Genomic DNA, 14,338 nt, shown 5'->3' on the forward strand with positions numbered 1-14,338 from the left:
ATATTAATTTCCTTGGGGCATGCCCTCCAGTTAAGCATGCACGCTAACGTATATCTTCTTCCATATATTGCATGGTCTTATTAATAAAAAGGTAATTAACTATATAAAGTGAGCTAGCTTCATTGTACCTTGTTCAACTTCCACAAAGAAACCAGATCGGAAGTAGGGATGCGGCGATTATGCCAGCATAATTTCGGGCATAATAGGTATGTGTGGAAATCAGGAATTATGCTAGCATTTTGAGGTGATTATAAAGCTTTAACAGTAAGAAAATCTGTAGAATGCACAATTCCGTTAAAAAAGATCGAGATACTCTAATAGAGCAGTCAGTATCTCTAATAGAACAGTCACTGAATATTGTTTACTCTAATAAAGCAGTCATATTAAAGTCAAATACTCTAATTCAGCAACCATCTAAAGACTTCAAGACTATTTGAAGCTTAAACATCAATGATAATAGTCTGATACAGCAATAAACTGGCATTATTAGCCAATTGTGGTGGCATAATTTTGGGAATAATGGGCAATTCTCAAAAGCATAATAGGTGATTTTTTGAGCACTGCTCAAAAGCATAATGCTCAATTTTTGGAGCATAATAGCCTCATGCCTAACCGGAAGTCTTCCACCACTGATCATGACAATTGTGGACCAATCATACTATACTTAGCTACAAGGCCACTATTGACTTTATGTTTCAGATCCCCCGCCCACATTGCTATGTCTCACTGCCTAAATTTGGTCATTATTATGACATCATGCAAGATTTTACTATTATTCTATCATCTCAATGGGTAATGATTGAATGGAAGTAATAAACTAACTTGTTTACACAGCTAGGTAGTAGGTACAAGCCAGATGGGCTGAAGAAATATACTGATCTCAACCTTACAGAGAGGTAGCTTTAGCCTTTTTCTTACGATAGCAGGGTAGTGATTAATAACAGATTGAATGCTCTAATGAAGCATTCAGCCAATCGACTAGTCAACAGTGTATAATGAATAATGAACCACCTGCCCACATTGGCTTAGCTTTAGGCTAACTTTTCAGATGTGAAACATAAATTTAATATGCAATAAGTGGCCTAATGCTGGCATGATCATGAGTTGCAGTAAATCCATTAAGCCAATTTTGAAATACATGATACACTCAAATGGAATTATAATTTACAAATATATAATCTAATAGTTACATAGGCTACCTCATTATCAGCTTCCCTACCCCAGCCATGCACTTCAAAGCAGTAATTAACTTAAACAGCTACCCACTGCTTTGCAGTACTGCGCATGCTGATAGCTATGCTTTTGTTTTACTTGAGTTCATCACTAAATGAGTAATGATGATTCTCTTTTTTATCTGATTTCAGTGTCCAAAAGACAGGACGTCACCAAAAGGCAAGGCATCAAGAGTACGTATAAGCGTCACAATGCATGTGCACTCTTGATGACGTACTGTTGACTTGCTGCATGCCCCAGAATAGGCTCTGGTATATAAAAAATTGCAGAAGGCTAAATAGTTCCGTCCTGCATGCCAGGGAGCATGCGTCCACTGACCTGCTAGCTAGCTAGCTAGCTTTTTCTGGCTATTGTGAACTCGTACATACTGTTAATATCGTTGCAGCTTTCAACTTGCAGTATACCAAGGTAGTCTCCTTGTCCACCATAAAGTTTGTCGCAACCCCTCAGTGTTCAGCCGACTATGAAATCCTGCACGTGATAGCTATTCGAGAGCCAAAATATAAGGTTACAGCCAAAATATAAGGTTACAGCCATAATATAAGGTTACAGCACGGGACTTCGACTTCCTCTCCACTCATCATAGGATTCAGTTTACCGATAGTAGGTAAGTGTTTGTCGCTTGTTTATTAATTAGTCCCGTGCCCAGACCGCGTTTTCTTTTGTGTGAGAGGCGGGAAAAAGCCCAAGAAAAGCGGTCTGGGCACGAGACTATGTTCACCTCTGTCCGCTCGCCTCTGTCTTACGTATACCTAGAGGGGGATGGGCCTTGCATCTGTACCAGTACATGCCGGCACGCTTATTCTTTATTTAAATCTAATTACTAACTGAATATCATACAGTATGATTGTACTGTATAGTAGGGACCACAAAGGAGTAGGCGTGGCCCACGAAATAACATCACCCAAAAAACAGCCTCAATTTCCCCTGAAGACGATGAGGCAGTATTGGTTAGGCCCAATCAAGCTTTCAGATCAACTCAAAACGCTTTTAACAAGTTGCTACAGATTTTTTTAAAAAGATTATTTAACAGAATTTTCTACTGAATAACTGACTGATGCCTTCAGACAATTGTAACTCGATAACAGCTAAGGCTACGGGCCTGATTTTTTCACTGTTTGACATCGCTTCGGCCCAAGAGGTGCCTTTTGGTAGGGTCCATAAACCGAAAAATCAACTTTTACAGATCGATCCCCATACCAATGTGGGATGTTCATCATAGTATGCCATTGCTAGATCCACCATGAAACCAGATGCATGATTGTGTTGTCTTTACAGAAATAATGCTTTTTGTATCTCACAAGATGAAAATTTTATTTTTGAACTTTTGCGCTCCACACAAAAGGCCAGATGAAACTTGCTACTTAGCCAGATCTTATCTAGAGTTGTTGTTGTTAAAAAGTACACAGCAGTAAGCAAATGAGTAACTACATTCGCGGCACAGGGCTGCTTTCTTTTAAAAATTACGAAATGAAACACGAACTTTCAAATTCAAGCTGTCCTACCAGCCAAGACAAGAAAAGCCAAACATTCTTCACACTATTGTGATAAGATTGGGTGCATAATCTGTCTATGCTGTAAGTCTGGAAAAGATTTGGGTGACAAGTATCAAAATTTTCTGCAACATTTGGGAATTATATTGTGCCTACTAGCCATTTCCAACACTTCAGCAGCCACGATACTCATCAGTGACGAACTGGAACGATGGCAAAAGATGTCCCTGGACAGTTGGTGTTAGTGGTTGTCAATTATTAATTCATCCATACCCTCCACGTGTCGCTCTAAGCTCTAGACCACTGGAGACAGCTAAATCATCCAAAACTGACTTCACCTCTCATGCTCCACAGTGGCTTCAAATCTTCGCTAGATCACCCTACAACACTATCATGTTGCAAAAAAAAGCACAAAATCTTTCATTTTCAAATCGAGCTAGGTGGGGCTCCTGGCGAACTGCTGGAATACTACATCATATGAAATCACAGAAACAATGACTGCTACTACTGCCAAACATTTTGATCCATCTTTTCTAAACAAAATTCTAAACAAAATTAGGTGATCAGTACGGCATCAGAAGTGCTGGAAGAAATTTCAGCATCATTGAGAGAATCCTGTGAAATGAAGCATGAAAATTTTGACACTCGTCACCCAGATGGTGAGAAGTCTCAGATCCTTTCCAGACTAACAGCCTAGATAGACTATGCACCCAACCTTATCAGAACACTGTGAAGAATATTTGGCTTTTCCTGTCTTAGCTGGTAGGGCAGCTTGAATTTGAAAAATCGTGCTTTGTTTTGTGATATTTGGAAGAAAGTACCCCTGTGCTGGGAATCAAACAAATCATTTGCTTATTACTGTGTGTACTTTTTAACTACAACTCTAGATAAAGTCTGGCTAAGTAGCAAGTTCATCTGGTCATCTGTGTGGAGCACGAAATTTTAAAATAAATTTTACATCTCATGAGGTATAAAATTCGATATTTCTGTAAAGACAACAATCATGCTTTCGGTTTCATGGTGGATCTAGCAATGGTATGCTATGATGAACATTCCACAATGGTAGGGGAATCGATTTGTAAAAGTTGATTTTTCGGTTTACGGACCCTACTTTTGGCATACCACAGTATGTACAATGCATTCTTTATGGACCTACCAGTGTCCTCCTTTGTGTCCCATTCATCTTTGCTGATAGTGAAAAGCGGTAGCATGTGATGGCTTTCCTTCATAATGGAAATAATCTGTATTTTTCATAGTGGCTACTTTGATTGCAGAGGTGCCTTTTAACATACCACAGTATGTACAATGCATTCTTCATGGACTTACCAGTGTCCTCCTTTGTGTCCCATTCATCTTTGCTGACTGTAAAAAGTGTCGATTAGCACTTGATGGCTTCCCTTTGTAACGGAAATCATTTGCACTTTTCATAGTGGCTATTTTGATTGGAGAGGTGCTTTCTGCACAGTTCTTAATTTGTACGGCTATATAACTGGTTGAACATGGCCAGCAACAAAGTGTAATGGGTACTTCACTTTTCAGACAATAATTGATATAGCTAGGGCATGCAGCACCGTTTCAGGTGTGGTATACGTGGGTTCACCAGTCATAATAATTATTTACAAAAAAAGTTAACAAACAAGTACACAGGAATTTTCAACTAGAGTAGGGACCTCACTTATGGTTAACCCAACTACGGAAATGATTGCTCTATTAGAGCAGTGACAGTTCTATTAGAGTAGTTGATAATACTGAAAAAATTTAAAATATACTTTATGCTATTTTAAGGTTATTTATACACAGTTTCAGACTTATGGACCATCCCTGGTCCCAAGGAGTTCGGGTTCCACTGTACTTGTATTCTGTACATGTATTCTAAGCTGAATGCCTTCATTTAGAAAGGTATTCATTCTATTTTGTGATATGAGGCTTCTAAGATTTAATTAATGATTATGGTTAAAGTGATGATTATGATTATGATCAAAGTACCAGATCAATGCAAGACTTATTTCAAGAACTCTCTCACTGCCTGTTGCTATATGAAGATTGACATGAGTAAAACTTTCTAAATGGAAACAGCTACTATATACCATTTTACTCTCTATGTAGACATTTTGTGTGCCGATATTTTGCAGCATCTCTAATCTGTGCATATGGTTGATAGCAGCAAACCCTAACAGTAATAATGAAGCCTGAGATGTGTTTTGAGTGAAAAGTGATGCAGGCAGAAATGAGAAGCTAAATAAGCTTTCTTTGCCATTATAGTTGATTAAAGTGTAGTGGATTGGCTAAAGTGTAGTGGGTTGCAGAGGCAGCAGAGACACCTTTATTTAGGTGGGGGTTCTAGCTTGGTGATGCCATGGCCTAGTTGTAAGTCGAAGACCAAAAACAAACAAACAAAAAAAATCACTACCTACTGGCAATAGTTGCCCTCCACCAACTAGACTAGATTTCCTTATTTATAGCTACATACGTAGCTTGCTACACTGCTCCTCCAGGAATACAGTGACTGCTCTATTAGAGTATCTCAAACTATTGAGCTAGGCTTTCCATCACAGCTACAGATAATTTTAGGGGGGCTAGGCCCCCATAATTTTTTCACAGGGGTTGCAGCCCCTCTTGCCCCCCACCTGGTGGATTGGCTTGCACCGAATGGACTTGCCAGCATTATTTCGAGCTAGCAAATCATCAAGCATTATGTCAGACAATTTTCAAGAATTTTAATTAAAATGTGCAATGTGCGTGCCAAAAAATAGAACAAGGCATGAATACACTACACATTATTACTGCAATTTATATCAAGATGATGTGCAGTGTTATTATTTTTATTGTTTCTTAGCTGATTATTCACACTTTGCAGAATTAAAATTAATATACTCTAATAGAGCAGTCACTTTACTCCAATACAGCAGCAGTTAGGAGGGCTGATATACTCTAATAAAACAACCAACTCTAGAACGTAATCTTGATTTTAAAACATAAGTAAGCTGGACATTTGAGCACTGCTAAACACTATTTTTAAATGGCTCAAGCCTATATGGAATATGACATGGCTATGTATGCAATGTATGGTATGGAATAGTTTGTATAGTTGAGGATATTGCAGCTACTAGAATTATCACATTGCAGTGAATATTGCATACTGGTATATGTGATACATGTACTGAAGGGCCAAAGCTCATGGTCAAAACAGTGCAGAAGTGACAAAACCTTTTTCAGTACTGGTTACTGTAATAGAGGAAACATTGATCAACGTGATATTCTAATGGAGAGCAGTCAGCTAATTCAATAGAATTCATTGACTGTATTGATCACATGATCACACTGGTTGGTAGATGGGAAACTGGACAAAATATCATAACTGGATATTGTAACTGTTGGTTATCTAGTTAACTGAACTTAATGAAAAATTTCTGTAATTTTTATGCTGGACATAGTTTTTAAGCTCCAAGCACCTTGAGATTTATAGTGTAGTTTATCAGATTATACTTGTAGTGGCCAAAGTAATAGGCAACAAGTAATTATACGTAAAGTTAAATCCTAAACAAGTATGATATCAGTTTTGAGGAATGAAAAAGTATCCAAACCATACATTTTTGAGTGAAAATATTAGAGATCGGTTATCTGGTTATGAGAAAAAAAACTGATAACCAAATAACTGGTCGATTAATTGGTTAACCGGTTACTTAATTGCTTAACTAACTGGTTACTTAGGTAAGTTTCACAGCTCTACTGGTTGGGAAAATGATAAATGCACACAGTTTATTTACTTTTTATATTCATACATTTTCCTTCAAGTGGAAACTAAAGCCAATACCACGTGTACTTTATAGCTACTTATTAAAGTTTCAGTAAACTATTTGCTTTACATTGTATTGAATAAAAATTTCTTCCAGATCAAATCTCAAAAGGAACTTGCAATTTTTTTCTGTGGAATTATATAAAATTAATTGCTATAAAAATTCCTTATGTATCCTTATCTGTCATAGGGAAATTTCCAGCTGATTTAGTAGTAACTATAATTATATTTGTAACCCGCTGAGCAAAAGCCAGACAACAGTGCTCTCTCAATTATCTACCGAGCTTCTATTATTTGAACACTTGGTTATTCGTAAAGTAGAATGAGTGCTCTATTAGAGTATTTTGTCTTGTCTAAGATGTATGTTCTATTAGAGTATTTGAACAGGGCTCTGTACATTGATTATCTGAACTGTTGATTATCTGAACATGTCTTGGTCCCTGTCAAAAAGATTAAAAGTAAAGTGAGCCTGTGTGAACAATAATTTATTTTGTAATTACAATTACATTACAGTGGATCCGAACAGCTTCATTCTTATAGTTAGCCAAAAGTATTCAGACAAGTGAGATTGTTTGGATAACTGAAGCCCATTGATTTATATACAGAGCTTCATTTAACTACTTTGATAGAACAGTCATTTACTCTAATAGAATGCACGCTGATCACAAAACACTCTAATAGAACAGTCACATTTGGCATTCGGATAACTGAGGTTCAGATAAACAAGGATCCACATCATTGTTATGCACAAGACACAGTGTATGCTTTTCAATTCAGTCAATAAAAGTTGAACATTGACTCACTCTTCACTTCGCTAGAGATAAAATGAGATAAGCAGCTCTTCAAGACAAAAGTTGTGACTATTTGGCAGAGAATCAAACCCCGGTTTCCTGTGTGACAGACAGGGATAGTCCCAAGGGGGTCAGATAATTGGGAACTTCATTTTATGACCTCTTTGTTATCTAGAGCAAAAAACCAATGGGCTATTAAATTTCAGGCTTATCTGGTGAGTATTTTTGAAGTTCAAGTTTTAGACAACAAGAAGAGCAAAAGAATCAATTTATACAGTACCTTCGGTACTTGTGCTGTACAGCCTTAATAAATAAATAAGTGCCTATATGAAATGTACTACAGGCACTTTATCTAACAGATCATATGTCACGCTTGCAAGGTTATGGAGTTGGTACTTGTGTCATTATGTTTACCATGAACTGGGGCATTCATCAATGTACAGTTTGTAGGCAAAAGCCACCATACTATCAAGCAAGAAGGCTGTTTGAGCTTCTACAGAAACAGTGACTAATTAGTTACATTTGACCGCAACATAGACAAACACGTTTAACTCATGCTTGCTTCATGACACACAAAAGATACAAAGTGGATATTATGCTGGTACTGGTTAATAGCCTAGAGCAGATATTTTACTGGCATTAGCCAGTCATTTGTTGTATGTACTTTAGAGATTCGTTCCTGTGGTTAGGCATCGGCCTATTATACCCAAAATTTTACCTATTATGCTTTTGAGCATTGCTCAAAAATTAAGCCTATTATGTTCAAAATTATGCTTTCAAAATCAAGATTATGTTCTAGAACTGACTGTTTTATTAGAGTATATTAGCCTTTCCTGTAGAGTAAGTGACTGCTCTATTAGAGTATCTCAATCTTATTTCTGCGAAGTGTAAATAACCAACAATGAAACGGTTTAATATGTTATATTACTTGTTTTTAAATATGAAATGTACTAATAATACTATTGGCAGCGAACATTTGCTTTCTTTCAGGTGCGCGTATCGTGCATTTAATTAATTTTTCAAACATCGTCTCTATTATGCTGGCATTATGCTTGATGCTTTTGGTCACCTATTATGCTTTAAATTATGCTGGCATAATCGGCCGGTGCCTACCTATGGTTAAGAAACATGCTTGTAGGGTTAGGAACAGTGCATAGGATTAGGAACAGTGCCCCTAGGATTAGGAACAGTGCCCCTAGAATTAGGATCAGCGTTCCTAGGATTAGGAACAGCACCCCTAGGATTACAAACACCACTCCTAGGTTTAGTGTTAGGATTGTTCAGCCATCACTTTTGTTACTTCACTTGAGTTATGCATTTATAAGGTAGAAACTAAGGGAGTTAGTTAGCTGGCAGCGCTGTAGTACACTGAATGGTTACTGATGAGAGAGGTGCCCCAGGTTCAAATCCGCAGCCCGGCTACACTGTTACAATTAGGGGTGTGCAATATCAGGATTTGGATATGATATCAATATGTAATAGATATCATTCAGCTTCAACAATATAACAGCTTACAATCAACTGAAGAAGAGAGAGCTGGTGACCAGCTCCAGCCTTTTTATACAATCTCTAAGGTCAAGGTTACACATAACAACAACAAATTAAGAGTTCTCATAACAATTCTAATTGTTCATATCTATTATTTACAGTTCTAATTATCCACATGTATCACAAATAGATAATTGGTAAAATATCGCAATATCGATTCGATTTCGATAATAAGAAAACTGGCAGATAAGCTTTTAAAATGGCTAAATTGCACATAACTGACCTTTATTTGTAGCAAGATTGCACAATCACAGACCAAAATACTGTAACTTTATCTAAATTTTCTCGATATGTCGATTAGTCGATAAAATACCGAGATCAGCATTTGCAATATCGAATTCGATACAATAATACCATACTTGTTTCACTGCTCATACAAAAGTCTCAATAGTAGCAGTGAAATTTATCCCGTATTTCACTGACAGCAGTGAAAATGTTGTAATTGCAATTTCATTGGCTAGAATTTATGTTAACAATGTAGCGTCAATTAGTGTTGACACGTGTTTAGTACATAGTGACAAATTGTGTACATAGCAATGCTAATGCACAGCATGTGTGCAGGGGCGGATCCAGGAGCTGGCAAGGGGAGGGGCACAAACAGGCTAAGTTGTAGGTGGTTGGGGAGAGCCAGATTCTCTAGTTCAGTGCTGCATTTTTGAAGCAGCAAATAATCACCACTTAGTAGTGTCTCACTGATGATTTTTGTCATTTTGGCCTTTTCAGATGGTTGTGAAGTCTTAAAAGCTGTTTTAAAGGCTCTGAATGTCTTATACGACAGCAACACAATAATTATTTTCAGAGGCGCTTAGTACGCACGAATGTGCTGGATGACAATTTCACAGCTAGTTTGACTTTGCTAAGTTTGCATTTCTGTTTCAGGTGAATTTGTAATGAATGCTATTTTCATGAATTTATAAACTAATTATAGTCTGACATAAAGTTTAGTAGCTATTTTAATCAGAAGTATGGCTGGCTCCTCCACAAGGTGAGGGGGGGGGGCATTTGCCCCAAATGCCCCATCCTGGATCCGCCATTGGCGTGTCCGCAGCGAGTATGGTATTAACTGGGAATAGCATGGGAATAACAGTAAAATTTGGGATAAATACCACTCTTGTTGTATTGGAAATATCAATTTTCACTCAGCTTTGCCTCGTGAAATTTTTCCCCACTTCCAATACAACACTCGTGGTATTTATCCCAAATTTCACTGCTACCCATGCTATTACTAGTACTAATAATACGGGTAAATTATCGTGATATCGATAATTTTTTCGATATATCGCACACCTCTAGTTACAGTTTTTTGGTGCCAGCCATTTTTTTTCAAGGAACTTAGCTTTTTTGTCCAAGTTTTATTTTGTATGCCTACTCTACTGGCTCTATATAACCTGCTGTAAAAAGATATTCTTACTGTCCATGAAGAGGTGAGCCCAGTGGTATATTAATTCACCTTTCACCGTTTCCTGAAATGTGTGTAAAATTATTTTTGTAGCACTTGTTTTTACATAATCATTTCAATGGCATTTAGATAATTTCAAAAACAGAATTATATATACAAACCAGGAACTTGTGTTAGTGCTGAAGGTGCAAATTATGTGCTCCTGTGCAAACTAGTCAGGTTTTTGCTCAACGGGTCACATTCTTGAATTAAATCATGCAAGAAACGTTAGACTATTTTTCCATAGATTTTAAATTAACTGCAACTTCTTAGCTTTTATGGTCATGTTGAGGCATATAGTAGGAGACTTGAAAGTGGTTAATGTGTATTCTATCATTTTCAAACACATAGCTATAGAAAATGATCATGTTAAAGTAGTTTTGCATGCTTGCAACACTCATGCATAGTTATGGTACTAGAAATATCAATAAATATTTCTGTAACACTACTCAGCTGTAGGCATACCAACTGAGTAATGTCATCACTGAACAGTGACATCAATACTGCAACTGGGATAGTCAAACAAGTAGTTGAACAGGTGGCAAAAGATAGAGAGCAATTAGAAGAAGACAGAAAGAAATGTGAAGAAGATAAACAGAAATGGGAGGAAGAAAAGGCTAAGATGAAAAATACATTTATTTTCTATGGACAAGTAATAGATTTGAATGTTGGAGGCAGCCGTTACTCAACCTCACATTCCACACTGACCAAGTATCCTGAGTCAATGTTGGGGGTGATGTTTAGTGGTAGACATGATTTAGAAGCCATGAAGTGTAGTGATGGTAGTTTCTTCATTGATAGAGATGGGACATACTTTAGACACATACTCAACTACTTGCGGGATGGCGAAGATGCAGTTGACTTCTTTCCCGTGCAGTTTCCTGGTGCTTTAAGGCAGCTCCTTCATGAAGCAAAATATTATCAACTTGAATGTCTTGCCACAGTACTAACCCCTTTAGTACGAGAATGTAGTGTTGTATCTCAAAATGATATTTCATCCAAATGTATTCGCAGTCGTAGTGGTACCAATTATGTAGATTATGGTGTAGGACCCTCATATGTGTATAGTGAGACCTACCAATCAAAAGAAGCCATCTCATACAAGTTAAAGAACATGAGAGGACTGTCCTTCAGTAAAATTAAATTTCTTTATCCAGTGTCTTTCATTGATTGTGATTTGAGCAATGCTTCTTTTGATAATTGTTGTTTTGAATTAGATGTCATCTTTAAAGATTGTATTCTTGACGATACGAAATTCAACTGGTCTTATGGACTTGTGACTAACTCCCACAATGTCAGCTTTACTGGCTCTAAAACTGACATGACTAATTTTGATGCTGATTTAAAAATAGCACTTCAGTCTGCTGGGAAAATAAATTAGCTAATGTATTTATCTGGAATTACTGTTAACATCATGGCTAAATGTTGTGTGAAGATGATTATTATAAATACTTTATGGTTTGTATGTGTGATTTTTGAGATATAAACATATATGGTTTAGGACTATTTTTCTCTGCCATGTGGACTACATAATCTATACATACGTATATAAACAATTGGCTACCGTTCCATCAAGACTTAATAATAGTAGAGAGGGCCCTCCCTGCTATTGTTAACTCTATATAGGTCTGAGTACTGACAAACAGGTGCTTGGCTGCATGGTTGGCAAGTGGTCAACTGTCTCAAAGGAGTGGACAAATCTTTGCTAGTCACAAATCTAATCATTTAGATTTATTTGGATATCGTAATCTAAATACCTGATAGAAACTTTTGAAAAGATTTTGGGACAGCTACTTCACACTATCACATGTGATATGGGATAAACCTTCTGTGGTTAAGAAACAATATCAATATGTGGGATATATGCCTAATATGTTCAGTAACACTGCAGCCAATAATGTAACCACTAGCTGTATGTACTTAGAATAGCCAAAACTGAAGAAACATTCCAGGAAGGTGTAATGTACTATTTTTGCATAAACAGTTACCAAGACTAGTTTCTGTACATGTCACAGACAGCCTAACCAGGGGCAGAGAACAGTACTCAAAAGTGGGGGGAGGGAAAGTCATGTGGGATGGCTGTAAGTTACAAAGTGTTTTAAAATCATTAACTGTACCTTAGTGCACAAAGCACACTAGCATGCCAATACTAGGGGGTCTGGGGGCATGCTCCCACTGGAAAATTTGAGATTTGAATGCTTTGAGATTGAATATGAGAGCATTTTCAGTGGTACATGTGTACTTGAATAGGATACTCCTATAATAATATGGTAATGACTATCATTAAGATACTGTACAATTAGATACACTAGTAATTGAAGGCATTTCAGATCGACTCATGTTCTTGATTATGTATAGATATATGTGTTAATGAAGACTTATTGAATTCATTGTACAGCAGGATCAATTACAACTTTTGATTCTACTGAATGTTCTATTAGAGTAGTTAGGTGACTGCTCTATTAAAGTATATCGATCTTGTGCACTCCTAGCACTGATTCATACAGTACTCCATTCTTGCATAACATTTAGCCCAAATCCTAGTAAAGTAAGTTGACTAATGACTACAATAGTTGCTTTACTTTGGCAACTGGACATTGGAAAAAGTGAGGGGGGGAGTTGCCCCTCCTGTCTCTCTGCCCCTGAGCCTAGCACACAAGCACTCCCTTGCATATATTGTTAAGTCATGCATGGAACCATGGACTTCATTATGCATGTTGGCTAAAATGCACAACATAGTTCAGAACTAAGCAACACCTAATAAGAATGTTAGATGCTAGATTTTCTTTCTGGGATGAAGTGCATTATGTTGTGTCTGGAAGCTTATTTCAGCAGTAGCTACTGAAAGTTTCCTTATAAAGTGTGTTATATAACGGACAGTGACATCATGACCATATAAAGTCCCCACACTGTTGATATCAATGTATGCATGTTGTGGATATAATTAAGGTGGACGCTTGAATAGATGTATATGTTAGTATGTATACATGCTCACATCCTGGTCACGAACTTGTAAGCACCATGTACCAAATACTCCAATACATATGATTGTAATGTGATAGCTATAGAGAATGTTTCTGTGAATCTCTTGTAGGCATACTAACTAAAAAATGTCATCACTGAACAGTGACATCAATACTGCAACTGGGATATTCAAACAAGTGGTTGAACAGGTGGCAAAGGGTAGGCAACAACTAGAAGAAGACAGAAAGAAATTTGATGAGGAAAATCAAACATGGGAGGAAGAAAAGGCCATGATAAATAACAAATTATTTGGTCAAAGAATTGTGCTGGATGTTGGAGGCACACGTTACTCAACCTCACATTCCACACTGACCAAGTATCCTGAGTCAATGTTGGGAGTCGTATTTAGTGGCAGACATGATTTAGAAACTATGAAGTGTAGTGATGGTAGTTTCTTCATTGACAGGGATGGGAGTCGCTTCAAATACATACTGGATTATTTGCGTGATGGAGAAGAAGTGTTTGAGTCCTTTCCTAGGTCAGGTGAAATTTTGTTGGAGCTTATCCGCGAAGCAAAATATTATCAACTTGAAGGGCTTGTTGTTGCACTAACTTCTTTTGTACAGGAAGTTGATGTTGTATCCCAGGATGATATTACAAATAAATTAACTTCTGGCTCAGGTTACTGTAGACCAGATTATGGTGGAAATACTGGTTTTCAGGCAGGTTACCAATCAAGGCAAGCTATTTCATACAAGTTAAAAAATATGAGTAGACTATCTTTCAGTACTATCAGATTTCTTCATCCAGTATCTTTTATTAATTGTAATCTGAGCAATGCTTCATTTACTTTTTGTTTTTTTGGGTCAGATGTTACCTTTGAAAATTGCCTTCTTGATGACACAAGGTTTACCTCCATTTATGGACTTGTAACTAACTCCCACAAAGTCAGCTTTACTGGCTCTAAAACTGACAAGACTAACTTTGATTCAAATTTAAGGGTTAAACTTCAATCTACTGGAAAGATCAAGTAGTTAAACCTACTGCTGTATAGGCTGTGAGGTGCATTAGTTAA

The 14,338-nt window shown here is 37.1% G+C and overlaps 1 protein-coding gene across 2 annotated transcripts; it reads left to right on the forward strand.

Annotated features, from left to right (window-relative positions):
- Positions 1-1,740: 1,740 nt before the first annotated feature.
- On the forward strand, positions 1,741-11,805 carry LOC136238541 (uncharacterized). Of its 2 annotated transcripts, none has more exons than XM_066029087.1 (2): positions 1,741-1,840; positions 10,753-11,805. In XM_066029087.1, exon 2 carries the CDS (start codon positions 10,775-10,777, stop codon positions 11,678-11,680), a length of 906 nt encoding a protein of 301 aa, XP_065885159.1. In that variant the 5' UTR covers positions 1,741-1,840; positions 10,753-10,774; the 3' UTR covers positions 11,681-11,805. The 2 variants fall into 2 exon arrangements, with proteins under 2 accessions (XP_065885159.1, XP_065885160.1); XM_066029088.1 differs by having other exon boundaries at positions 1,774-1,836.
- The last annotated feature ends 2,533 nt before the right edge of the window (positions 11,806-14,338 follow it).

The sequence above is a fragment of the Dysidea avara genome, chromosome 11 (genome assembly GCF_963678975.1).
Source record: "Dysidea avara chromosome 11, odDysAvar1.4, whole genome shotgun sequence".
Classification (NCBI taxonomy): domain Eukaryota; kingdom Metazoa; phylum Porifera; class Demospongiae; order Dictyoceratida; family Dysideidae; genus Dysidea; species Dysidea avara.

Coding starts and splice junctions, on each gene's coding strand:
- LOC136238541 (XM_066029087.1), top strand. CDS start 10,775: ATGTCATCACTGAACAGTGACATCAATACTGCAACTGGGATAGTCAAA.